The sequence below is a fragment of the Vulpes vulpes genome, chromosome 2 (genome assembly GCF_048418805.1).
Source record: "Vulpes vulpes isolate BD-2025 chromosome 2, VulVul3, whole genome shotgun sequence".
NCBI lineage: Eukaryota > Metazoa > Chordata > Mammalia > Carnivora > Canidae > Vulpes > Vulpes vulpes.
Genome location: NC_132781.1, coordinates 17,142,086 through 17,169,118, shown reverse-complemented (window position 1 = coordinate 17,169,118; position 27,033 = coordinate 17,142,086). Strand labels below are relative to the sequence as shown.

At 38.2% G+C, this 27,033-nt stretch overlaps 1 protein-coding gene across 1 annotated transcript in view; it reads right to left on the bottom strand.

The window, feature by feature from the left end:
- NSF (N-ethylmaleimide sensitive factor, vesicle fusing ATPase) overlaps window positions 1-27,033 on the bottom strand; it is a 144,068-nt gene extending 117,035 nt beyond the window's left edge. Inside the window, exons 1-4 of the mRNA XM_072746950.1 lie at window positions 26,885-27,033; window positions 7,066-7,151; window positions 4,720-4,819; window positions 1,569-1,608 (exon numbers count right to left, since the gene is read on the bottom strand). Coding sequence (XP_072603051.1) covers window positions 1,569-1,608; window positions 4,720-4,819; window positions 7,066-7,151; window positions 26,885-26,896 — 238 coding nt within the window. The 5' untranslated portion in view covers window positions 26,897-27,033. The remainder of the gene's footprint in view (window positions 1-1,568; window positions 1,609-4,719; window positions 4,820-7,065; window positions 7,152-26,884) is intronic.

Below are 27,033 nucleotides of genomic sequence, written 5' to 3'. Positions count from 1 at the left end.
CTATCTACTCCTCCCTCGCACTCATGCTATTATGTTCTCTTTCAAATAAATAAATAAAATCTTAAAAAAAAAAAAACATATCTCAGTAAAACAGAATCACTAAGTAACTAATTCTCTTTAGCATAACTTAGACTTTTTTAAAGATTTATTTATTTGAGAGACACACAGCATGACCAGGACAGGCAGAGGGAGAATCTCAAGCAAACTCCATGCTGAGCACAGAGCCCAAGGTGGGGCTCAATCTCATGACTCAGAGATCACTGACCAGAGCCAAAACCAAGAGTTGGACACTTAACCAATTGTGCCACCAAGGCACCCCCAACAGGACTTAGACTCTTAAAAACTTTTTTCCAGGCAGCCCGGGTGGCTCAGTGGTTTAGCACCGCCTTCAGCCCAGGGCGTGATCCTGGAGACCCGAGATCGAGTCCCACGTCAGGTTCTCTGCATGGAGCCTGCTTCTCCCTCTGCCTGTGTCTCTGCCCCGCTCTCTCTCTCTCTCTCTGTCTCTCATGAATATAAAATAAAATCTTAAAAAAAAATTAAAAATAAAATAAAATAAAATAAAAATAAAAATAAACTTTTTTCCATAGCCATAATTTCACAACATAATTCTAGGCAAGTCAAATAACCTCCATGTTATTGTCCTTGACTCCTGAATTCTCCCCTTTCCTCACTATACTCCACACGGACATCAGAATCTTTTCTAAAGTTAAGATGATGGGCTCGTTCAAAAATCCTCAGTGGGGGATGCCTGGGTGGCTCAGCGGTTGAGCATCTGCCTTTGGCTCAGGGCATGATCCTGGAGTCCTGGGATCGAGTCCCACATCAGGCTCCCCGCAAGGAGCCTGCTTCTCCCTCTGCCTATGTCTCTGCCTCTCTCTCTGTGTCTCTCATGAATAAATAAAATAAAAATCTTTAAAAAAAAAAATTCTCAGGGGCTCTCAATTGTCCTTGAATAAAATCCAAAATTTTCGTATATACTTTAAGGCCCTCCACTAACTGCATACTCCCATCACTTAATAGACCTCATTCAGGTAAATCCTTTCAATCCGGCAAACATACTTCCTGAGCCCTGCCTATGATTTGCTTGCTCCCATATGAATGACTTTTACTGATATTATTTCTCATGTTAAGAGAAATGAGCCTTTCTTCTTTATCTCTATTATGTAATGCTTTCCCCCTACTTCATAATCATGCTCAAAACTCCCGTGCCTAAAAATATTTCTCTGGCTGATTTTCCAGTCTCTAATCAATTCATCCACTGACTACTTTCACATAGAGCTCCCAATGGTAATATTTGAGCACTTATTTACCCTGTACCCATTCTGTGACCTACGAGTTAGTGGATATTCTTCCCTCCATTAGATTGCAATTTTCAGGCAGAATAGCAAGTCAAAAGGTAAGTACCATACTATTTAACTTTTCCATTCTCATATATCTAACCAGTAACACAAACAGGATCAATGTTTAATGGCCTGACAACCAGTAATAGAAAATTTTACAGATATCCACAACCATAAGAAAATCATAAAGAAAATCTATATCAGGTAGCTAAAAAACATACCTACCTTCTATTTCTTGCCCAATAGAAAGTCCAGCCCATTTTCGCTGTAAAATAAAATTTAAAAAAGACACTTAAAACTGAATCAGTCAAAGTTAGAGAAAAGAAAATAGGAATTTCCATGAATTTTAGTAATAGGAACACATTCAAGGATTAAAATGTGGTTTAGTATTGTATGTTGAACTGTGTTCCACAAAAAGATATGCTGAAATCTTTGCCTCGGGCACATATGAATACCAACACATCTGGAAATAGGGTCTTTGCAGAAGCAATCAAGTTAAGATGAGGTCATATCAAATTAGGGTAGGCCATAAGCCAATATGACATGGTATCCTTACAGGAAGAGACGAGACAGACAGACACGTGGGGAGAAAGTCATGTGATGATGTTGGCAGAAATTGAAGTGATATATCTACCAGTCAAGGAATATCAAGGATTGTTGGTAACACCAGAAGCTAACTAAGCATGGAACAGATTTTTCTTAAGGCCTTTGCACAGAGCATGGTCTTGCTGACACCTTGACTTCAGACTTCTAGACTCCCAAACTGCAAGAGAATCAATTTAAGCCACCCATTCTGTGGTACTTTGTTATAGTGGCTCTAGGAAACATATTTACATGCTATAGTTTATATCTGAACATCTACCTAAAAACATACAAAGCTTGCCTTTGTACAATAAAATGGGAATCACCAAGGAGGATGCTCCTTTGCACATTAAACTGCTCCTGAAGGCCTTCATAGTAACAGATAATATTCCAGTATTCTAAATATACTATGGTTACTTTTATTATTTGTGTAATATCTCAGAGAGAAAGACATTCAGTTCATGAAAAGTAAATTACAGCTGGTCAGCTAATCTAGCCTGAAACCCAAGCAGGATTCCAATCATTAAATGGTCCTGATTACTCTTTGTACTAGCCAAAGGATTTTCAGGCATTTGCAACTAGACTTTAGCATCTCCCAGGTCCAGACTGGTTACACAGCAAGAATGTACGGAGGCAGGCCAGATTGTGTTTAGGCAGGAATTCAGGACTGGCTTGGTATGGATTCAAAATTAGTCACTACTGATAACACTTCAAAGAACAGTGAGAAAAATAATTTTTGGCTGAAAATCCACATTCTGTCTACTCATCAAGCAACGCAGATTTGGGGGTGGATTGTGAAGATGCTACATTGTGAATATGTGCAACACCTGCTTTCCCCTCTAGCTCCCTCATCACAGGTACCTCCTCTCCCACCTCTCTGCCCTTCATGCCCATCTCACTTCCAGCCAATGAGAGACTTAGCAGCATGCTGGGTAAGTCCAGACTTTGGATCACAAAGCGGCCACAATTAGGTTCTGTACTTCAATCCCAAAGACAGACTCAAAGGATGGGACAATAATAGTATCTATCATATGGAGCTGTTTTTGGTATTAAATGAACTAATATATGCAAGAGTACTTAGAACAGTACTTTGCCTACAGTAAATATTAGGGAACGTTTTTTAAAAAGCAGAGAGACAAGAAAAAAACAACTAGAAATTCCTTTTCTGACCACCACAATCCCAGCTCTGCAAAATCTGGTAAACTCTAAAATATCTCAAACATTTGATGTATAGGAACAAATGTGAAAAGTAGTCCTGATATAAAGAGGCATCCAAACAGAGAAAAGGGGAATAGTGAGTAAAGATCTTCTATAATTTTTGAGGGCTTCAAGAGATAATTTTTTTTAAGATTTCATTTATTTATGAGAGAGAGAGAGAGAGAGAGAGGCAGAGACACAGGCAGAGGGAGAAGCAGGCTCCATGCAGGTAGCCTGACACGGGACTCGATCCCAGGTCTCCAGGAACACGTCCTGGGCTGAAGGTGGCGCTAAACCGCTGAGCCACCCAGGCTGCCCCACTTCAAGAGATCTTTAATCGATCCCTATAGAGTGTTTGATCTCTTTCCTTCAACCTCCAGGGGAATAAATCAATGCTTATTAGCATACTAGAAGGCAGAGGTTGCATTACATTGATGAGGACTGGGATCAGCAGCACCAGTAAGACAACAAGGAAGAAAAGGATACAGACTAGTACTTGCAATGCTTCTCAATTTTGTATTAGGTGCCTGCAACAGTGCTGGGCAATTTTCTCGCCATAGAATCCAGCAACGGTTATAAAAATGTAATCATAATCCCTCTACTTGTTAGGAAGCCCAGGAAGTAACATTGTAATTTGAGATAGCAACTACTCACATCCTATTCATCACTACATTTTTTTAAATAATTTTTTTTCAAGATTTATTTATTTGGGGGGACAAGAGCAGGGGGAAGGGCAGAGGGAAAAGCAGACTCCCCTCCCTGCCCCCAAACCAGGAACCTGACGTGGAACTTGATCCCAGGACCCTGGGATCATGACCCAAGCCAAAGACAGACGCTCAACCAACTGAGCTACCCAGGCACCCCACATCATTGCATTTTAAAAATCATTATCGGGATCCCTGGGTGGCGCAGCGGTTCGGCGCGTGCCTTTGGCCCAGGGCGCGATCTTGGAGACCCAGGATCGAATCCCACGTCGGGCTCCCGGTGCATGGAGCCTGCTTCTCCCTCTGCCTGTGTCTCTGCCTCTCTCTCTCTCTCTCTGTGACTATCATAAATAAATAATAATTTCAAAAAAATAAATAAATAAATAAAATCATTATCATTAGATGTCAATTTTACAAGTAAATGTTATTTGTATATATTTTCTGTTACCCTATGAGTTAACATTAAAATAACTTGAGACTATCTAATAGCTAACTGATATTACCACAGATTTTTTAAAAATTAGGAAAAAAAAATCAAGGTAATAAAAGGCAAACAGTAAAACTGGCAATTAAGAATGTATCTTTAAGGGTGCCTGGGTGGCTCAGTTAGTTAAGTATCCAACTCTTGATTTCAGCTCAGGTCATGATCTCAGGGTTGTGAGATCAAGTCTCTCATTGGGCTCAGCATTGGGCATGGAGCCTGCTTTAAGATTCTCTCTCCCAATCTCTCTGCTCCTATCCCCTTCCAAAAAAGAATGTTCTTTAAATTCCTTATATAAATACTTAGACGTTTTTTCTTCAAATCAATAGTTACAGGATGACACCTACTTTAAATGAATTGATTTTTCCTGGACTTCTGCAAATGGAAGAAAATAAATTAGCATCTGAGTTACCTGAGGTAAGCTGAATGCAATGCTCCCTGGAACCACCGATGGATGGGTCCTCAATGTAAATGTGTACCTGTGGTTGGGAGAGGTCCTCACAATCACATGCCTAAAAGACAGAAACACAGTTAATACTCCATGTCAAAAGAAAAAAAACATTAATTTCACTATTAATTTCCAACATGATGCTTGATGAGTACCAGGTGGAAACACGGCAGAGTGTTTGAGAGTGTGAAAGGAACAGAACCACAAATTTCATTTCTAAAAACTGTCAGCAATTCAAAATGTTTTCCAGGCATAACCTTAGGTCAAGCACACATCAAGCAGAATCAGGATCAAGTTTAAGAGAGTACATACTATTCAAAATATCAAAATCATTGTATCACCAGTTTACATAAAACTAAAGACAATGATTTAGAGTCCTTGATATGAGTAAAAATTAGGTGAATTTCCTCTACTGAAAATTATGTCACATCCTAAATAGAATAAAAGGATGATAACCAAAAATAGAAGAACCAGGATATACCAGTCCAAAAAAGTTAGTTTTAGGACTATTCATTAAATCTCTGCAGGCTCTCATAATAGTTGAAATAGTAACAACCTATAAAATTAAAAAGATGATAAAAATTAAAACTAGTCACAAAATATATCAGCTTTCATGTAGATATCAATATTTACTATTTCAAAGCATTTTGTGCTAATTCACTCTGGTCAGAAGTTACCCATAAACAGATAAAATACAGTTATTCATGATAACTTACAAGAAATTGCCAAGGACCATGTGTGTGATAAAATCAAACCCTATCTTGAAACAGCACTATCTGTTTTAAAATCATCTTTTAGGGCAGCCCAGGTGGCTCAGCGGTTTAGTGCTGCCTTCAGCCCAAGGTGTGATCCTGGAGACCCGGGATCAAGTCCCGCATCAGGCTTCCTGCATGGAGCCTGTTTCTCCCTCTGCCTATGTGTCTGCCTCTCTCTGTGTCTTTCATGGATAAATAAAATCTTAAAAAATCATCTTTGGGATGCCTGGGTGGCTCAGTTAAGTGTCATCCTTTGGCTCAAGTCATGGTCCCAGTATCCTGGGAGCAAGCCCCACACTGGGTTCCCTGCTCAGTGGAGAGTCTGCTTCTCCCTCTCCCTCTGCCTCTCTCCCTGCTTGTGTGTGCACTCTCTCTTAAATGAACAAATAAAATTGTAAAAAAAAAAAAAAAACAGAAAAAAACATCTTTTACAATGCTATGACTTTTTAAATATTAATACTTGACGTTTCTATACATATTATTTTGCCACTAGAACACAAGTTCTTTTATCTGCTATATTCAAGTAACTCTACCACGAGTACGGTGAACATTTGACAAATGTAAGAGATTTCCATAAACAAATTCTCACACCAATTATCTATACTCCAGTTTATACATAGAAAGTTACGTGTTAAACTTAGTATCATAGAAATTTTAGGACATAAAACAATATTACTGCAATCATATAGTGCAGGCCCTTGAATCTGAAGCTGAAAACTACAGATAATTGGAAATTCTAACTTTGTAAAATTCCTATATTTCACAGATAGCTTTAAAAAAAAGGGCTCAGTTAAAAATACGCCCTTGTTGTTCCTTATTTCCCTAGCTGCTTTCTGGTGGGGCTCTTTTATCTCCTTACCTTTACCAGCCTCAGAAGCATATGGGTGGCACTGAACTTGGTAGCAGCATTTTTAGAAATTCTGGCAGGGGTGATGTCAGTCAATTAAAATAAATGACAACAACAACAACAAAAAATTTATAAATAAATACTTAGAAATACTTTTTGTGCATCTTCCAATTTTTATATCTCTTAATTATCAAAATAGCTGATATTTATTGAGGGCTTATTAATGTGCTAGGCACTGTCTTAAATGTTTTATTTATATAAGTCAATCTGTACAAATATCCTGAAGAAGATACTACCATCATCCCCATTTCACAGATTAGTACACAGAGGCACAGAGATGGTAGATAAAAATTAACCATGGTCACCTAGTTTGTAACTGGCAGAGTCAGAATTTAAACTCAATCTGACTGCAAAGCCAAAAACCTAATGACTATGCTATATATGATTCATATAGCCAGTACGTTTAGTACTGCTAAGAAAGTTGGTAAAAATAAAAGTTATATATAAAGAGCTATGTATGATTTTAAAAATGTATCAACCAAAGTTTAACACAGTAAAAACTAAAATACATAACTCTCATCTCTTCCATTTTCCAACTCAGAAAGAAGAATGAAAAAATTATTCTCAAGTTTTCTAAAAAATAAGGCTCTCTAGAAGTTTCTAAAATACCACTTGGCGGGTTAGGAGAAAACAAAGTTAGATACTTACTGGCCAGGCTGGAAATCCTTTTCATTCACAACTGCACAGTTGGTTAAAGATAATTCATCTGTAGGACATCTTGCAGCTTGCATAGTCTATAAAAATCAATGATTAGGAAAATAAAATTAGGTCATCTTTCATAACCTTAAAGAATAAGTTTATGTGTCCTGTCCTCTGTTCCTCATCACCTGCCATAAATACCTATTGTTTTTGACTCCCTGCATTCCTTCTTCTGTGGTAACAGCAAACCCTTCCTTCGGGAAACTGTTCCCTCCCCATTCCATACGCTTTTGCAGGCCTGCCAATCCCAGTACACAGGCAATCACAGAGTTCTATTTCATCAGTGGATTTTATATAGACATGTGCCAGAAGGACACTTTCCCTTGCCTCACTACTGCATACAGGAGGACTTTCTGGTCTATAAGAGAGTGAAACTATTACAAGAAAGCAAAGGTAACAGAGATACAAACAAGACACTTTGAAACACAGACCTGACAACCAAGTTAAAGCCCTTGAGACAAATACTGAAGATTGGTATGAACCAATAAATTTTTTTCACTCAAACTTATTTCATTTTGTTTTCCATCTTTTCTAGAGAAAAAAATTCTGACTGATTGAAATACAATGAAGTAAATTCACTAACTTTAATAAAGTGTATCATGAAAAAGTATCTTTTGAGAAGATCCCAAATGGTATGAGCCACAGCTCCTAAGGATGAAGAAAAGTCATCATACAAATACCTCCCAACAAAGATAATTAGAGGGTATATTTTTTTCAAACAGCAATTAATCTTTTTGATCAAGAGCTTCTTCCAAAGCTCTAGCAAAACATTCCTTCAAATAACCTACTTAACCAATAACCCTTCCACCATTCTCTAGGGTTTCCAAGTTAGTGAAATACGACCTTTGTAGTCATGACATGTAGTTTTTGACTAAAGTACTCATTCTTTAAAACTCAAGCCAAGGGATCCCTGGGTGGCGCAGCGGTTTGGCGCCTGCCTTTGGCCCAGGGCGCGATCCTGGAGACCCGGGATCGAGTCCCACGTCGGGCTCCCGGTGCATGGAGCCTGCTTCTCCCTCTGCCTGTGTCTCTGCCTCTCTCTCTCTCTGTGACTATCATAAATAAATAAAAATTTTAAAAAATAAAATAAAAAATAAAACTCAAGCCAAAGCTGATTCTTCTTAAATTTGCCTCCCAAATACAAATGTACAGAGCAAAAATTACCTTTTGCTTTGATTTTAACTAAAAAGCTAATTTCAATATAGTTATCCCAGTTAGAGCAGTGATTCCTAAAGTGGGCTGTGTGCAACAGAAAGATTTGCAAATAATCGGGGATCCCTGGGTGGCTCAGTGGTTTAGCGCCTGCCTTTGGCCCAGGGCGCGATCCTGGAGTCCTGGGATCGAGTCCCACATCGGTCTCCCGGCATAGAGCCTGCTTCTCCCTCCTCCTGTGTCTCTGCCTCTCTCTCTCTCTCTCTCTATGATAAATAAATAAATAAATCTTTAAAAAAAAAAAAAGGATTTGCAAATAATCCAAGCATCAAAATTACCTACATTTAGAAAACAGACCTCAAAATTGTTATCTCACAAAATATTAAGACAAGATTATAAAAAATAGTGAAACAGCATTTTGATTTTTATATTTTTAATAAAATAAAAAGAATATTTTTCATCTTTAGTTCATCCTTTTAATCTCATTTTGTATATGTTTTACTATGCATATAAACTATTAGCATGTCACTTACAAATAAATATGTAGATATTTTGGAGATATATGACCAAAAACATGTTTTACTTATGGGATTCATAAACTGCTTGGAAATCACTTATTTAGAACATGAAGTAAATAAAGTCTGAATCATAAGTCTGCACTATAAATGAGATAGTATGGTTAGTTTGAATACCATCTGACAAAAGTGTACCAAACTTAAATTTCCCACCTATCCTGGGGTCTCTCTCACCTATAAGCTTCTTCCTTGTATATTCTTCTCTCTCCCCGAATGCTGAGCCTCTTGCCTAGCTAACTCCTAATCATTTCAACAATTCTCAGCTCAAGACATTACTTTTTCTAGAAGACCTTCCTAGACACATTTCCCTCTCCAGTAAACTGATACAATAAACCTCAAATGAAAGCTCCTGACTGTATTTTTATTGTCTGTTTACATGTTTGCATGGCATAAAACACCTTAAGCTTTTCAAGGACTAAGACTATATCTTACTTATATCTGGGGTTCCCCAGGACTAGTATAGGGCTTGGTACACAGCGAGTGTTCATCAAATATCTGCTGAATAAATGAACTTATGGATCAATACAAACCTAACTGCAGAATAAACAGTTCAAAAGACATGTGCATAAAACACATTTCAAGGTTACTTGGGAGGTGATGTGAAATAAATTATCTAACAGTTCAAAATTACACAGAACTGATATAGCCAAAGTAATAAAAAAAAAAAAAAGCTTACAAAATGGTAAGTTAAGCTTTTCATTTGTAAACTTGTTGTCAAAGAGCTAGTGTCCTTCAAAAGAAGGTGAAAAACTCTGTAGAAGTCTTCTGACTAGCCAACTAAAACAGATGCGGTAAAAGGCCTCCCTACTGGAATCTAGAAGCATCTGTGTTTTTAATATAAGCCAAGCAGGGTATCTCATCTTCTCATCAAAATATCAATTCCTATAAATAGTAGCTGTTTATTTACCACAGTAATGGCAAGGGAAAATTCCACAATTTTTCTAAAACTGACCTTGCCTCTAGGAAACAATAAAAACTCAGCTTCTACAACCAGGCAGCTATTATGAAATGAAAATACTACACTGATAAGCAATATTACATAAGTTCAGTTATCTGGGTTCCTAGAACATTTAACCATCTAAAGGCTATAAAATGTTTTCACTAACAATTTGAAATGTAAGAAATTAACAATTCATCGCTACCTCAAAAGAACAGAAATCACGATAAATCTTTAATGGAAACTTTAGTAGAAGTAATTATATCATTACTTGAAAGCTGTTAAAAATGCAGAAAGAATTTGCTCCTCTTCATCAAAAAAAAAATGGAAGGATTGAACCAGAATTTCTCTGGGCAATGTTATATGGTTTTCAAATTTACTTATTTATTTATTTATTTATTTATTTTTAAGATTTTTTTTTTAAATTTTTTATTTATTTATGATAGTCACAGAGAGAGAGAGAGAGGCAGAGACACAGGCAGAGGGAGAAGCAGGCTCCATGCACCGGGAGCCTGATGTGGGATTCGATCCCGGGTCTCCAGGATCGCGCCCTGGGCCAAAGGCAGGCGCTAAACCGCTGCGCCACCCAGGGATCCCGGTTTTCAAATTTAAATAGCATACTTCTGTCCAAAGGTCTACTTTAAGAACTAGAGTATTAAAATATATGTTATATTGTTTACCAAACAATTTAATAGGGCAAAAGAAAAAGAAAAAAAAAAGAGTGTAATACCTAACTAGAAGAGCTCATCACCAAATAACTGCCCATACCCTAACTGCAACACTCATGCATCCATGGGTTCGTCCTCTGAAGTGCTTGAGACCTTGGTTACAACTCTCTAGAGACACACAAATCCCCCACAGGAAAGGGAAGTAGGACGGAGAACATGAACTTGCCCAGAGCCAGCTCCGCTGACAAGTCTCATTGAATTATTTCTTGTCAGATGATCTTTGCTGGAAAATAACATTTTAGAACTGCACTGGTCTAGATCAAATCTAGAGTAACCACTAGACAGATATGGCTATTAAAATGAAAATTAGACACAATTAAAAATTATCCTTTAGTTTCACTAGCCACCTTTCAAGTGCCACATGCAGTTAGTAGCTATCGCTGTGGAAAGTTTCATTGGACAGGGCTCATCTAGAATAATGTGAGAAAGTCCATCAGTAATACCTGTCTTCAATCCTATGGAATCACTCTGTGCTATAAACTCCTCTAATAATTTCTATTAAAATTCTGAATTTACATGAGCCTAGACAGGATGGGATAGAAATAAATTAAACTTGTATGTCCTAAAATTATCTCTCAAAGAGCCTGTAGGGATACTTTCATCTTATCCATTTCAGACCAATAACTATTCAGATAAATGAATCTCCTGACATCCCTAAGGGCCTTAAAATTCCTTTACAGATTTACATTGAAAAAGAAAAAATCAAGTTCCCATTTTGGTTTTTTGTGGGGGAACCCCAGAGAAAAATGTAAAAGGCTGATAATATTTAAATGCTGGCAAAAACATAATATAGTTTCTTATAAAGTTAATGTGATCCAGTAAGTCTATACTTAGCTTTTTATTCAATGAAAGCATATAGCCACACTCATACACAGATGCTCACAGAAGCTTTATTCATAATAGACAAAAAGTAGAAAGCAACACAAGTGCCTACCAACACATGAATGGATAAACAAATTGTAGTACAGCCATACAATGGAATACTAACCAGAAATTAAAAAGAAACTATAGACATAAACTTCAAAAACATAATAATGAGGAAAAGAAGCCAAATGCAACATAAGAGTTCACTGGATATTATATAAAAAGTATAGCAAATCAACTTAATGGAAATGCACCAAAATATAAAAAACAACTATGACTGGATAATGGAACTATGAGTGATTTCATTTCTTTTCATCTTTTTTTTTCTGCATTTTCCAATTTTACCAAATTAAAAGTTTTGTTTTAAAGTTCATTGATGGAGTAGCCCCAGTGGCTGAGCGGTTTAGCACCACCGCCTTCAGCCTAGGGCCTGATCCTGGAGACCCAGGGTTGAGTCCCGCGCCAGGTTCCCTGCATGGAGCCTGCTTCTCCCTCTGCCTGTGTCTCTGCCTCTCTCTCTGTGTGTCTGTCATGAATAAATAAATTTTTTAAAAAAAATAAATAAAGTTCATTGATGGTGAGGTGCCTGGGTGGCTCAGTCAGTTAAGCGTCCAACTTTTGATTCTGGCTTAAGTCATAGTCTCAGGGTCATGAGATCCAGCCCTGCATTAGGCTCCACACTCAGCAAAGAGTCTACTTGAGATTCATTCTCTCTCTCTTTCTCTCTCTCTCTCTCTCCCCCTCTGTGCCTCCCCCTGCTCGTGCTCACTCTCGCTTGGGCTCCCCCTCTCTCAAATAAATAAATCTTTAAAGTTAACTGATGGCATTTTATTTTAAACCTCTGTCTGCTTCTGTATACACAGTTATGAACATGCACATTAGGAAAATAACTCAAAGGACATGCTTAATAAAGGTCGTTGTCATTATGCATGACATGTAAGACACTGTCTCATCCTTTGTGTGTTTTCTTCATAATAAAATAATGTTGGTTAAACCTAATTTTCTTTGATAACAGTGTGACAAGGATTTCTGTAAATAAGAGCACTTCTAGCAAACTCAGTAAGAAGCTGTAAAATATGGTTTGAAACAGAACCATTTGATAAATATAAAGTTAAAGATTTATTTATATTGGGCAGGTTAACCAATGACAGTAAATGAGCACTAAATCATAGTCAGTTAACTGAGTCTTTGGCACTGTGAATAGATAATTTCCTCTCCAAGACTGCATTACTTTGGGAAAGTTCGTCAATGTCTTAAAAATTACTTAAAAATTTGGAGAAGTACTTGTAACGATACCTAGCACATGACAGAGACTCAATAAATATTTGTTGAATTTTAAAACTTTTGGAGATATATCTACAGAGTTGAAGAAAATTAATGCCTTTCTAAGCAGATAAATACATACAACCAAAAAGTGCTATAAATAGGAAATAGACAACAAGGTTCCAAGTACAACAGAAACAAAAACTGTTTGGGGCACCTGGGTGGGCACACAGTGGTTGAGTGGTCTGCCTTTGGCTCAGGTCACGATCCCGGGGTCCTAGAATTGGAGCCCTGCATCTGCCTCTGCCTATATCTCTGCCTTTCTCCCTGTGTCTCTCATGAATAAATTAATAAAATTTTAAAAAAAACTTTAAAGTACCAGAAAAGTTTAGCAAAAATGCATAAGACCCTCATGAAGAAAACCAATGCAAATACATAAGAGAATACCCAAATAAATGTAAAGAAATATGATGTTATTGTATGCAATGACTCAATATTGTAAGGATATCATCAACTCCATATTAACCTATAAAGGTAATGTAATTATAAGCAGAATCCCAATGGGTCATTCATATATTCAATCTAAACTGCAACTGCCAAGTAAAATATAGTAGAGGAAATGGGAGGGAATGTTTTAATTTATTAAACTAGCCAAGAAAACTTTTAGGAAGAATAAGGGGAAATGGCCCTACTAGATATCAAAACATGCTATGCACAGTAATTAAAACAAGATGGTATTGCACAAAAACAAACAGTTCAATGGAGTAAAACCACCAACCCAGAAATAAGAACAGATACACAGGGACGCCTGGGTGGCTCAGCGGTTGGGCATCTGCCTTTGGCTCAGGGCGTGATCCCAGGATCTGGGATCGAGTCCCACATTGGGCTTCCTGCAAGGAGCCTGCTTCTCCCTCTGCCTATGTCTCTGCCTCTCTGTCTCACGTGAATAAATAAATAAATCTTTAAAAAAAAAAAAAAAGAACAGATATACAGAAGAACTTAATATACAAGACTGGGAATCAGTGGAGGAAATTATTCAGTAATGGTGTTGAGACAACTGACTATCCATTTGGTGGTGGTGAGAGAGGAGTGTTAATAACAATAGCTAGTATGAAAAAAAAAAAAAAAACAATAGCTAGTATGTTTTGGGAGATTTATTAAGTGCCAGGCACTATTTAAGAGCTTTACATTCCTGTAAGCATTCCAGCTCACAATTCTTTATCAAAATCCAGTATTACAGTTGACCCCTTGAACTACATGGATTTGAACTCCACTTCTATGCAGCTTTTTTTTATAAATATATCACAGTATAATAAATGTAAATAAATGTGTTACAGTATAATAAATATATTACAGTATAATAAATGCATATGGAGAAAAATAAATAGGCATATATACATATTTGTTTTAATCAAATAAACTCTTTGCCCAACATAAGGCTCAAATTCACAACCTCTAGAGTCACATGCTACCAACTGAGCCAGCTAGGTGCCACCCTTATGATTCTCTTCACATTTTTTCTCCAGCTTAATTCATTGTTAAAAATATAGTATATAATACATACAGCACACAAAGTAAGTGTTATTCAACCATTTATCAATAAGGCTTCTGGTAACTGCAGAATATTAGTAGTTAAGATTTTGGGGAGTCAAAAATTTTTTAAGATTTTATTTATTTATTCATGAGAGAAGCAGACACATAGGCAGAGGGAGAAGCAGACTCCCTGTGGGGAGCCCAATGCAGAACTCAATCCCAGAACCCTGGGATCACATCCTAAGCCAAAGGCAGATGCTCAACCACTAAGCCACCCAGGCGTCCTCTCTAAGTGGAATTTCAACTGCACAGGGAGTCAATGTCCCTAACCCCCTTGTTCTTTAAAGGTCAACTGTAACTACCTCACTCTAGCTACTGCTTTAGTTTCTCACAATGCAAGAAAATTACTTCTCGCTAAATAATTTTTTAATGTGATTCATTCTGAATACTGCATACTTAGAAGAGAAAAAAATTCTAATTTTAAGGTGAATAACCTGAAGATTGCATATTTTCATTCCTATAGGTACTTTCAATATAATTCAAGCACATAATACAGTTTCATTTCATCACCTTCAAGGATCACAATATTCCATTGTTTAACTTCAACCATGTTGACAGCCCAATCTTGGACTTCTAGCCTTCACAACTGTGAGAAATAAATTTCTGTTGTTTAGTTACCCAGTCTCTGGTATTTTATTGTAGCAGCCCAAATAGACTAAGAGAATTTCATATAACATACAATTCATTTTTAAAGTGTACACTTCAGTGGTTTGTACTATATTCAGTATGTTGTGCAATCATCACCACTAACTCCATATAATTTCCAGAAAACTCCAAAAAGAAATTAAGTACAATTAATAGTCCTAATTCTCCCCACTCTTTACCTTCTGATAACCACTAGTTTAACAGTCTCTATGGATTTGCCTATTCTGGACATTTCATATAACAATAAAATCTGTCAACTTTGTGTGACTGTCTTCTTTCACTAGGCATAATGTCTTCAAGATTTTCTATATCGCAGCATGTAACTAGATCATTCATTCACACTGTATGAATAGACCACATTTGTTTATCTATTCAGCAGCTGATAGACACTGGGTTATTTCTACTTTGTGGCAGTTATAAATAATGCTATGAACATCCATGTAACAAGTTTATATATATATAAGTATATACTTTCAACTCACTTGGTTATATACCTAGGAGTAAAATTACTGAGTCATTCTGTTTAACTTTTTTTTTTAAGATTTTATTTATTTATTCATGAGAGGCAGAGAGAGAGAGAGAGAGAGAGGCAGAGACATAGGCAGAGGGAGAAGAGGCTCCATTGCAGGGAGCCCAACGTGGGACTCGATCCCAGGTCTCCAGGATCACGCCCTGGGCTGAAGGCAACACTAAACCGCTGAGCCACCAGGGCTGCCCTTCATTGTGCTTTTTAAAAAAACATTTTTTAAACACTGGGCATGAAGCTGGTCTGCAGATTCCACTTGGAAAATCACTGTATTAAGAGAAATAAATTTCATAAAACAGAAATACCAATACATTCCTTTCTTTCTACAATAGAAATATGAAAAAGAGGCTTCAATGATGCTCCAAGGCCATTTCATCATTTAACCTGATAAACACAATTGAGTTTATTTTGATGGTTGATAAGTAGTAAAGTGATTGGGAGGCTTTATATACAAAAAACAGTAATCAGACTCAATATCCGCATATGGAGAAAAAAGACTAACACGAAATCCAGCAGCTATTTAAATTTAGATCTATGCCACATTATTAATGATCTGAATAACAGAATAAACAGCGGTACAATATTCAATAGGTTGGCAAAGAATGTAACATTAAAATTCAAACTACATTGTCCAAAACGATAATTTATTTAGAAATAAACATTCATCCATTCACTTAACATTCACTAAGTAATACCTCCACACCAGGCCTGTTTTAAACAGTGAGAATCACATCTTCTATCATCTCACAAAATGTCAATATTATTCTCTAGGAGAAAAGTAACTAGGATAACTAAATATTTTTAATTCCCCCACAATGATGTTCTTTGGAAGACCGAGAATCAGGGATAATTGCTATTTTTGTTACTTGTCAACCAAGAAAGAAAATGTCTGTTCATATGCATATAACACAAAAAAACACTTTGCAATACTTAAAAATCTATGAGCAAAACCCTAAGACACTCTTTATTATTTAGGTATTTTAAAAGTAAGTGAATTATTGGGTTTCAAAAATGACAACTTATTTCTTACTTTAACAATTTTCCCGTTTTCTCCATTACCAAAGATCTATATGGCTAGTGCAAAACACGTAAAAACTTTAGCACTTCACTCTGAATTTAGCAAAGGACCAAAATACCCTGCATTACTCATAAACAGCTGGTGCTAATTCATTTGATTTCAGATATATAGAGCACAAAGTTGTGATAAATTATTAGTACTATTTGGCCTAATGTCAAAAAAAAAAAAGGAAAAGAAAATCAGCTTTTTAGGGTAATTCAGCTGAATTTTATTGAAATTATCTTTTATCTGCCCTTGTAAAGCATGAGGAAAAAATGTAGGTTAAATCAATAGCAATAAAGATAATTTTTTTCCTAAAGTTTTTTTAGTTTTAGGTAATTTCTACACCTCACATGAGGCTTGAATTCATGACCCAGAGATTCAGTCTCATGCTTTACTGACTAAGCCAGTTAGGCACCCCAATAAAGATAAAGATAAATTTAAATTTAAAGATAAAGATATCTTTTAAAAGAAGAGATTACTTTCATATGGAAATGGGCCAAGAAATGCCAAATTAAAAAAAAAATGAGGGAGCAAGAATAATTTCAGCATACAGCAAGAATAATTTTAAAGCTATCATATAATATATATAACATAAATAATACAATTACTACAAAATATATAACATTTAATATTAAAGCTATTTTTTTCAAAGATTTTATTTATTTGAGAGAGAGAGAGACAGAGCACAGGGGAGGGGAGAGGGAGAGTAAGAAGCAGACTCTGCTAAGTGGGGAGCCTGACATGGGGCTTGATCCCAGGACCCTGAGATCATGACCTGAGCGGAAGGCAGATACTTTATTGCGCCACCCAGGCACCCCTACATCTCTTAATTAAGACAGGGGTATTGGTACATATATAGACAAACAAAAGATGAACCACAGAAGAGTCCAGACTTGGGTGGTTATAAAACAGAGATAGCATTAAAAATCAGTGGGGAAAAAGGATGGACTCAATAAATGATATTGGGACAACTGGCTATACATATGGAAAAAATAAAATTAGCTTCCGAATTCACACCAAACACAAAAATAAATTCCAGATGAATTAAATACCAAAATGTAAAAACCAAAATTTTAAACCTTTTAGAAGAAAATCCTTTTGACTTGAAGACAGGTAAAGATTTCTTTTGCAGCATCTACATGGCTCAGACCATTGGGCAGCCCATTCTTGGTGTAGGCTCAGGTCATGATCTTAGGGTACTGGGATTGAGCCTGTCAGGCTCCAAGATCAGTGGGAAGTCGGCTTCAGGATTCTCTCTTTTTCTTTCCCTCTGCCCTTTCCCTGCTCTCTCTCTCTCTCTAAAATAAATTTTAAAATCTTAAAAAAAAAAGATTTATTTTAAAATACCCAAACACAATAATCATAAAGGTAAAGTGAGTAATTATAGCTATAATAAAATTTAAATCTAAAACTCTGTAAACATGAAAAGATCACCACTGTCTGGGAGAGGCTATTTACAACTAAATAAGAACCAGATTCCAAAGCATACCTTACTCCCCTCAAAAGGAAAACCATACAAATCAATTTTTTTTTAAAAATGCTAACAGCCAAAAAGCAACAGCAGGCAAAGGATATACAAAGGTGAGTCACAGAAGAGGAAATCCCAATGACCAATAATAAAAATTGCTCAATCTCACTAGTAATTAGGGAAAAAATGCAAACTTAAACAATAAGATTATATCATATTGTAAAAACTAAAATGTCTGTATGTTAAGTGCTGGAAAAGACGTGTAACGGGCACTCATACACTGCTGGCAAGAGTACAAACTGGTATAACTAGGTGAAGACAAAGGTAACTCATCACCCACCAATTCTATGTAGCAACAGGATACATATTTTAGACATATATCCTAAAGAAACTCTTACATATATACGTAAAGAGACATATAGAAGAATGTGTACTCCAGAAAAAATAAAATTATAAGCCACTTAAATTATCCTCAGATAAGGAAACAGAGAATTGTGGTATATTCACAAAATAGGATACTACCTAGTAATTAAACAGAATTAACTAGCTCTCTATATATCAACATGGCTAAATTTCAAATGCCATTTTAAATTGTAAAAATGCAGTTTGCAAAAGGAAATATACAGTATGACACCAGTATATATAATTTTAAAAAACACAAAACAGTATATTACCTATGAGCACAAAGATACATAAACGTGGAAAAAAGGATCTATACTAACTTTAGAATAGTGGTTATTTCTGGGAAAGGTTAGTGGAATCAAAAGGAGATACAAAAGAGATTCAATTGAATCTGTAATGTTTTATTTCTAAAAATTAAAGTTCTGAAACAAATACCACAATATGTTAACACTTAAATCTGGGTGGTAAGCATATGGATATATGTTATGCTATTTGCTGTACTTGCTTGAAATCTTTTTTTTTTAAGATTTCTTTTTTTATTAAGATTTTATTTATTTATTCATGAGAGACAGAGAGAGAGAGACAGAGAGAGAGACACACACACACACAAGGCAGAGGGAGAAGCAGGCTCCATGCAGGGAGCCGGACTTGGGATGCCTGACGTGGGACTCCATCTCCAGTCTTCAGGCTCATGTCCTGGGCTGAAGGCGGTGCTAAACCGCTGAGCCACCTGGGCTGGGCTTTTTTTTTTTTTTTTTTTTTTTAAGTAATCTCTATACCCAACTCAACTCATAATCCCAAAATCAAGAGTTGCATGCTCTTCTGAGTGAGCCAGCTAGGCACCCCATGCTTAAAATCTCTTAGAGTATATATAAATTATACTTGTTTTAATGCATAGAGCTTCTAGAAATAATTATAGTCAAGTAAGGAATAGTTTCCATCATAAAAAATAAGTTGGAGGGGTGCCTGGGTGGTTCAGTCGGTTGAACATCTGCCTTTAGCTCAGGTCATGATCCTGAAGTGCCAAGATCCAGACCCAGGTCAAGTCCCTGCTGGGTGGGGAGTCTGCTTCTTCCTCTGCCCCTAACGCTCCTCATTCTCTCTTTCTCTCTCTCTCTCTCTCTCTCTCACTTTCTCTCTCAAGTAAATAAGTGAAATATTTAAAAAAAAATAGATTGGAAATTATGACATTAAATCACTAGGAAACTGAAGACAGCATAATGTAGGCCTCAGAGCCCATTCAAGAGTATTAATACTGAAGTGTGAGCAAGGATCTCGTTAAAAGATTTTTACCTAAGATACCATACCTAGAGTATGGACCCTTAAGAATTGCAGTACAGCACCTAAGTATATTGCCAATGCAAGTGTTTCCAAAGGTTCACACTGTTCTGCCAATTCAAGAATTTTCAACAGTACAATAGTATAGTTTCACCTTATACTGTTGCACCTTGTTTTAAATACTTGAAAAAAGAACACATCCATTTTAAGCATAAATTCCTTTTGTTTCAAAAAGAAGCTATTTAATGGTGTTACAAAGAGTTCAATTTTACTTACTAAAACGTATTTGCATTTGAAGATACTTTTTAAAATCTCCACTAAAGAGGCGCTTGGGTGGCTCAGTTGGTTAAGTGTCTGCCTTCAGCTCAGGTCATGATCCCAGCCAGGGTCCTAGGATCAAGCTCCAGCAAGCCCAAGGCTCTGCTCAGCGGGGAGTCTGCTTCTTCCTCTCCCTCTGCCACTCCTGTTTGTGTGTGCTCTCTCTGTCTCAAATATTTTTTAAAAAGCAAATAAAATTTACAGTAAAGTAACATACAAAAACAATAACTACTGTATATAAGATTGCAGAAAGTTGATATGCTTTGGACAGCAGACCTCTGATTTTAGGAAACAAGACTACAAAACATTCTGTATTATCTGTTTGGACTAGTGGTATTACACATAAACTATCCCCAATTCACAACCTGTGCCCCAAACTACCTGAAGGTTGATTATTTGGTAAAGATGTCATTTACGCACAAAAATCTTATAAATGGCTTAGTTTCTTGGGGTGCATGGATGGCTTAGTTGTTTGAGCATCATGACTCTTGGTTTCCACTCAGGTCATGATCTCATGATCTCACATAGTAGTAGAATAGAGCAGGGCCTCCAGCTCCTAAGAATCTGCTTCAGATTCTTTCTCCCTCTCCTTCACTCTCCCTTTCTGCCCTTCCCCACTCTTGTTCATGCAGGCACGTGCTCGCTCGCTCTCAAATAAAATCTTTCAAATTAAATAAATAAATGGCTAGGTTTCTAGATCAGGTTACAAAAGTTTCATCAATATACTGATACAAAATATACTGGCCTGCCCTTATCAAAATGTGAGATTAGGTAAATTTGACCTCTAACATCTTTGTACATCTCATTCAACTCCTAAGAGAGTTCTCTCCCTTAGATTCCTATTTAATATCATCTTATTCCTATTTCTTCACAACAAATTACCTCAACTAGGTATAAGAATTTATGAAGAAACTAAACCATTGTCTTTATTTGCATGACTGTATGTATATTTTCGAAAAGGACTGCTGAATCTCCAGTAATTGAGATTTCTGGTAATTTTAAATGATAGAGTACAAAAAAGTTCACACAACATGGAAAGCCGTTCTTCTTTTCTTTTTGATAACCAGGTGGTGCTGGTGGTTTATGGGCCCAAAAAGCAACACCAAAGAGAGCAACTTTATTAAAGAGTTTCTCCATACTTAGAGTCAGCTCTCCTAAACTATTAAGGCTCTATTTCAGATTCTTTCTTTCCTCTACTTCTGATTCTAGGATTCCAGAGAAGCTGTTAGCATAAAAGTTCTGACAGATAGATAGTGTTGAAGCCTGGGGCAGTGGTAGCCAACTGTATGTGGAGTTTTTTATAAATAAGAGTCTGTATTCAATGTAAGCATAAGAATTAGAACTATAGAATCTGTTTTATTGCCAGCAAAAATTTAAGACAGCCAAGAACACTTATTACCTAATTCAATCTTTTTGAAAGGCCAAAGGTAATCAAGTAAGTTTAAATAAATTTATCATTTATTATAAAACGTATCCAACTTACAATTCCATTTTTTTCTTATACAATAAATACACTAAAGAAGAGAATGACAAAAATTATTTTCTTTCAGGTTCTCTGCTTTTTAGATTAGAACCTTTAAGATATTTTAGGAAATAGGGGATCCCTGGGTGGCGCAGCGGTTTGGCGCCTGCCTTTGGCCCAGGGCGCGATCCTGGAGACCCAGGATCGAATCCCATGTCAGGCTCCCGGTGCATGGAATCTGCTTCTCCCTCTGCCTGTGTCTCTGCCTCTCTCTCTCTCTCTCCCTCTGTGACTATCATAAATAAATAAAAATTTAAAAAAAAAAAGATATTTTAGGAAATAATCAAATTCTCATGATGTAGATGTTATTTACTGAATAATATCACACATTTTTTTTATTCAGCCAATTTTCCAGATGAACTAAACACGATGGTCTGTTTTGCCCAGAAAAAGCAAAGGACAAGATATACAGGTTACAAATGCTACCAATGACACATGTGATATAATGACACAATGAAAAAGTCTCCTTCAATTACACAATATAAATACCATATACAAGACATTAGAATGCCAAAATTAAACTAACCAAAAGCAATAATTCAAAATAGCTTTTCTCCCACAAAAAAAGGGATTCAGAACTCATTGGAAAAGCATTACAACAAGGCTAACTCTATTTGTTAAACATTAGTGAGTAGTTACTAGGAAATTATAGTTATCGGGAAAAATAAGACAATCAGGGACGGCCCAAAGTTGTTCAGATTTTCCAAAAAACAGAAGGTAGTTTTTGAAAATCAAACTGTGGCAGCAACCTCTAAAAGTTCTAGGTAAGGTAAATCTTCTCTTCTCTATACCCTTGTAACTAAGTTGGTGAAGCAGGTAACAGTATCAAAATGAGCTGGAATTCATATCCTGACATTGCTAGTTAGTTGTGAACCTAGCAAATTAACAAGCCCCTATCTCTGAATAAAACAGTATTAATACTACCTAGCTTGCAGGGTGGTTTTGTCAAGATTAAATGAGATATGTTTGTATTTAAGTAATGGTACCCAAAGTATACTGATGTGTATCAGTCTAGAGCAAGGTCCCCATCAGCATGATCAAGGGCTATTTCTGATCCATTTTATTCTCCTTTTGATCAATAACTTGAACGTAGACACAGAAGTCATAATTTTAAACCTACAGGTGAAAACAAAACCAGCAGACAGCACTACCAGGTTGTATAACATGAAAGAATTGAGAATTAAGAAGACCTTGAACAAGTAGCAGGTAGGCCCTGACCTTTAAAAAAAAAAAAAAATTGTAAAGGAGATAAATATAGGGTTTTACACTTAGATTTAACTTTAAAAATGCACAATACATAGAATGGGTTGGGGGAGCCAATTTTAAAAGAATACAAGAGTTTTAATTGACTATAAGCTCATTATGAGCCAAGAATGTGATTTACTGCAGGAAAAAAAGAGAATACAACTTTACCCTGTATTAATAATGGTAATGTCTAGCTCAAGAGAACAAGTGTTCAGCATATCCTTCACTAATCACTGTGTTCCACTGGGGACACATTTTAGAAGAAATATTGGCAAACAGCATTTCCAAAATAAGGTAACCTAAATGATAAAGGGTTTGGAATACAGAATGTTAAAGGAATTGGGAATGTTTAAATTGCAAAAGAGAAAAATCTGAGAGAATATGTAACCTGTCTTCAAATATATGAGGACCTATCATACAGAAAAGGAACTGTGTCTAGTTCAATATAGCTCTAAACAGGGCAGCCCGGGTGGCTCAACGGTTTAGCGCCACCTGCAGCCCAGGGCGTGATCCTAGAGACCCGGGATGGAGTCCCACGTCGGGCTCCCTGCATGGGGCCTGCTTTTCCCTCTGCCTGTGTCTCTGCCTCTCTCTCTCTCTCTGTGTCTCTCATGAATAAATAAATAAAATCTTTAAAAAATATATGTAGCTCTAAACAGCTAAAAATTACATGGTACTCCACATAAAAAAGACCTTTCTAATATGACACTAAATTGGGCTAGCTTTAATGGTGATGCACCTTCTACTGCTAGAGTATTCAGAGATTAAATTAGCTTCATTTTAAACAAAAATGTACTGGGTACTTAGATCCTAGGCAATATGCAAAGCACCAGTGATGATAATGAGGAAATGAACATGGTCTCTTCTTTCATGGAAGATAAATGATCAAGGCAAATAACCACACCGATAAATTTAAAATAACAGATAAATCTCTAAGGAAAGGAATACAGTTCTTCAAGAGCATATAACAAAGGATTATGACTTATGTGGGATCAGAACACGCTTCTCTTCAATAGATGAGTGATCTATGAGTAGGAGGTAAATGGTTGGGAACAGAACATCACAAAGAAGGGAAACAGCACATGCAAAGACCTTGTGGTAAGAGAAACTACTAAAGTTCAAGGAACTGAATGGCTTATATAACCTGAGCACAGAGAGTAGAGCAGTGAGTACAGAGTAGCAGAAGTAGAACCACAAAAGGCCTTAAAGGCCCAGTTTGGATTTCATCTTCTCCCCAAATTAACCCGATACTATTGAGGTAGGGGTTTAAATAGCCAACAGGCATGGGAAGAAACAATCAATGTGGAAAATGCTGTAAAGAGACCTCTAGTGAGCTTCCTGAAGTAGTCCAAACCACAAATTATGGTAGTTTGAGAAAATGTGGTGGAAATGAAGATACAGAGAGGTAGACAAATTGAAGATACTTTTTAGGATATTAAAATGACAGGAACTCCTGGGCGGCTCAGTGGTTGAGCATCTGCCTTCAGCTCAGGGGGTGATCCAGGGATCCAGGATCGAGTACTGCATCAGGCTCCCTGCAAGAAGCCTGCTTCTCCCTCTGCCTATGTCTCTGCCTCATTCTCTCTCTCTCTCTCTCTCTCTCTCTCTGTGTGTGTGTGTGTGTGTGTCTCATGAATAAACAAATAAAAATCTTAAAAAAAAAAAAAAGAGGATATTAAAATGACAGAACCCACATGACCAGTTCAGTGGATTATTTGGTTATAGCAGCAATGCCCCCCCCCCCAAAAAAAAGCAGCAATGTCCAAGCCAGATTCTTCAGCCCTAATAATACCCTTTTTGCAAAGGGGTGGAGTTGGGTGGAACAGAACTCAGTGATGAATTTTACTGGAGGGACAGAGGATGTGGTAAGAAAGAAGAAAGGATGACCATGACCACCACCACAACCACCTTTCCAACCCACACTGGTTTTCAGACTATATAAGTGGATGCACGGTGATGCCATTCACTGAAATAGAAAACAGGAAAAGTACTAATTAGGTGGGCTAAGATCATGGGTTTAGATGTGAACAGTAGAGTTTGAGGTGCCTTGATTTTACATAGGAAGTCTGACATTGATCTGGAACTTAAAGGATAGGTGTGGACTGGGAGTAAAATATTGAGAACCATTGGCATATGGATGGTAATTGAAGCTACAGGCTTAGAAGAGATTGCCTGAAGAGAAAACAGAGAAGAGAGCCTTGAGGAATATCTGCACTGAATAACAGGGTAGAGGAGGGTGAGTCTGCAAAAGAGAGGTAGGAGTAAAAACAAGCAAGGCTGCACAGAACCCATGGGAAGAGCGTTTTCATGAAATGGTCAATGTCAAATGCTGTGGAGACATCAACTCAGACAAAGAATGAAAAATGTCAATTAAGGGTGCTTGAGTGGCTCAGCTGGTTGAGTGCCTTCTGCTGGGGTCAGGATCTCAGGGTCCTGGGATCGGGTCCCAGGTCAGGCTCCCTGCTCAGGGAGGAGCCTGCTTCTCCCTCTCCCTCTGCCCTCCTCTCCTTCTGCCCCTCCTCTCCATCTGCCCGCCCCCCCTCCGTGCTCGGGCTCTCTCTCTCAAAAAGAAAAAAAAAGAAAGAAAAAAAGAAAGAAAAGAAAGAAAGAAAAGAAATCTTTAAAAAAAGAAAAGAAAAATGTCAATTAAGTTTAGGAACTCGTTTCAGTGGACTGATAAGGCCAGAAATCAGACCTCAGTGGGCTGAATAGGTGGTAAGCAAATGGAAGACAGTAAATGTACACAACTCCATCAAATTTCTGGCTGAAAAATGGGAAGAGAAAAGGAGACAGCTGTGAAGGTGGAGGGAGGGTTTCTCTTAAAATGGAAGAAGATTAAGTATGTTAAGAGGGAACAGGTGAGGGCAGCCCTGGTGGCGCAGCGGTTTAGCGCCGCCTGCAGCCCAGGGTGTGATACTGGAGACCCAGGATCGAGTCCCACATCAGGCTTCCTGCATGGAGCCTGCTTCTCCCTCTGCCTGTCTCTGCCTCTCTCTTCGCTCTGAATGAATGAATGAATGAATGAATAAATCTTTAAAAAAAAAAAGAGAGAGAGAGAGAGGGAACAGGTGAATACATAGGAGTGGGGGTTCCTTGGGTGGGGGGGAAAAGAGACTCTGAAACATGGGTAGAGAGTAGCCACAGATTAAAAGAGAGGCTATGGGGAAGAGGAAGAGGTCAAATTAAATGACCTTTAAGGTGTCTTCTCACTCCATAATTTCACGACTTTCAATGCCATTTAGATAGGACATCCGCATGCACGCATAAATTTATGCAAACTTGTTCAAGTATTCCAGTATAAATAAATCGGCCAAGCACATCCTTATCCCCTAGTGACGCAGTTAATGTCCCTACGTTTATGACCAGTGTAATCTCTGGGCAAGATCCATCCCTCAGAGAGAGCTTTTAGCTCAACGCACACTGCAGCACGGCACCGAACCAGCCCTATCTCCCCTCGCCAAACCCATACTACACCGCCGCGATTTTAAGAAGCTAAAGGAGGAAGTAAAATTTAAAATCCTGAAACTACAATATACCCTACTGCATTCAAAGCGACTGTCATTCACAAAAACAAAACGCGACACCCCAAACGCATCCCCACTCCAAGCTGAGGACACTCCTGCCTGTTCCGACGGTGACAGGTCCCCCAGCCAGGCTCAGGTCTAACGCTACGAGTCATTTGCACCTCCTCCCTCCTCTCCCAAGACCTTTCACTCTCTAAAGCAGCAGAAATGGGCTCCTAATGGTCCTTCCACAGCCCTCGCCCCCACGCAGCCGACGGATCCCCCGCAGTTATCCCCGCAGCTGCACCTAATAAGCTCTGGCAAGGGGGGTGCGACGCCCCCAGAGCCCGTCCGACGGGGCTGGGACCGCCACAACCCTGCGGCTGGCTTGGGGGACGCGGATAACAAGCCCCAGGGGACAGAAGGCGAGCATCAGAGGAGACCCAGGAGACCCAGGGTAGTGAGGGGCGCAGCTCCCCTCGAGCTTCCTCGGGCGGATGGAGTTTCTGAGGCTAAGCCCCCGCCACCGCTCCCCCTTCTCACCCTCAAGCCCTCCTCTGGCTGGCCGCCCCCTCGGACCCCCCATCTGCTCGGACTCACTCCCCCTCCCGCTCGGGCCGTCGGGACCCCCGAGCGCCCGCGAGCCCGGCGCCCTCGCCTCGAGCCGCAGCTCCGGGGCCGGCACTCACCCGGCCCGCCATCTTCGCGGACACGTCCGGCTTGGCGGCTACAGCTGGGCGCTCAGAAGAGCCCGCCCCCGCCGCGCGCGCGCGCGCCCGTCGCCCGCCCTCGCGCAGGCGCGCAGCCGCGCAGCCGCCGTGAAGCCGCGCGCGCGCGC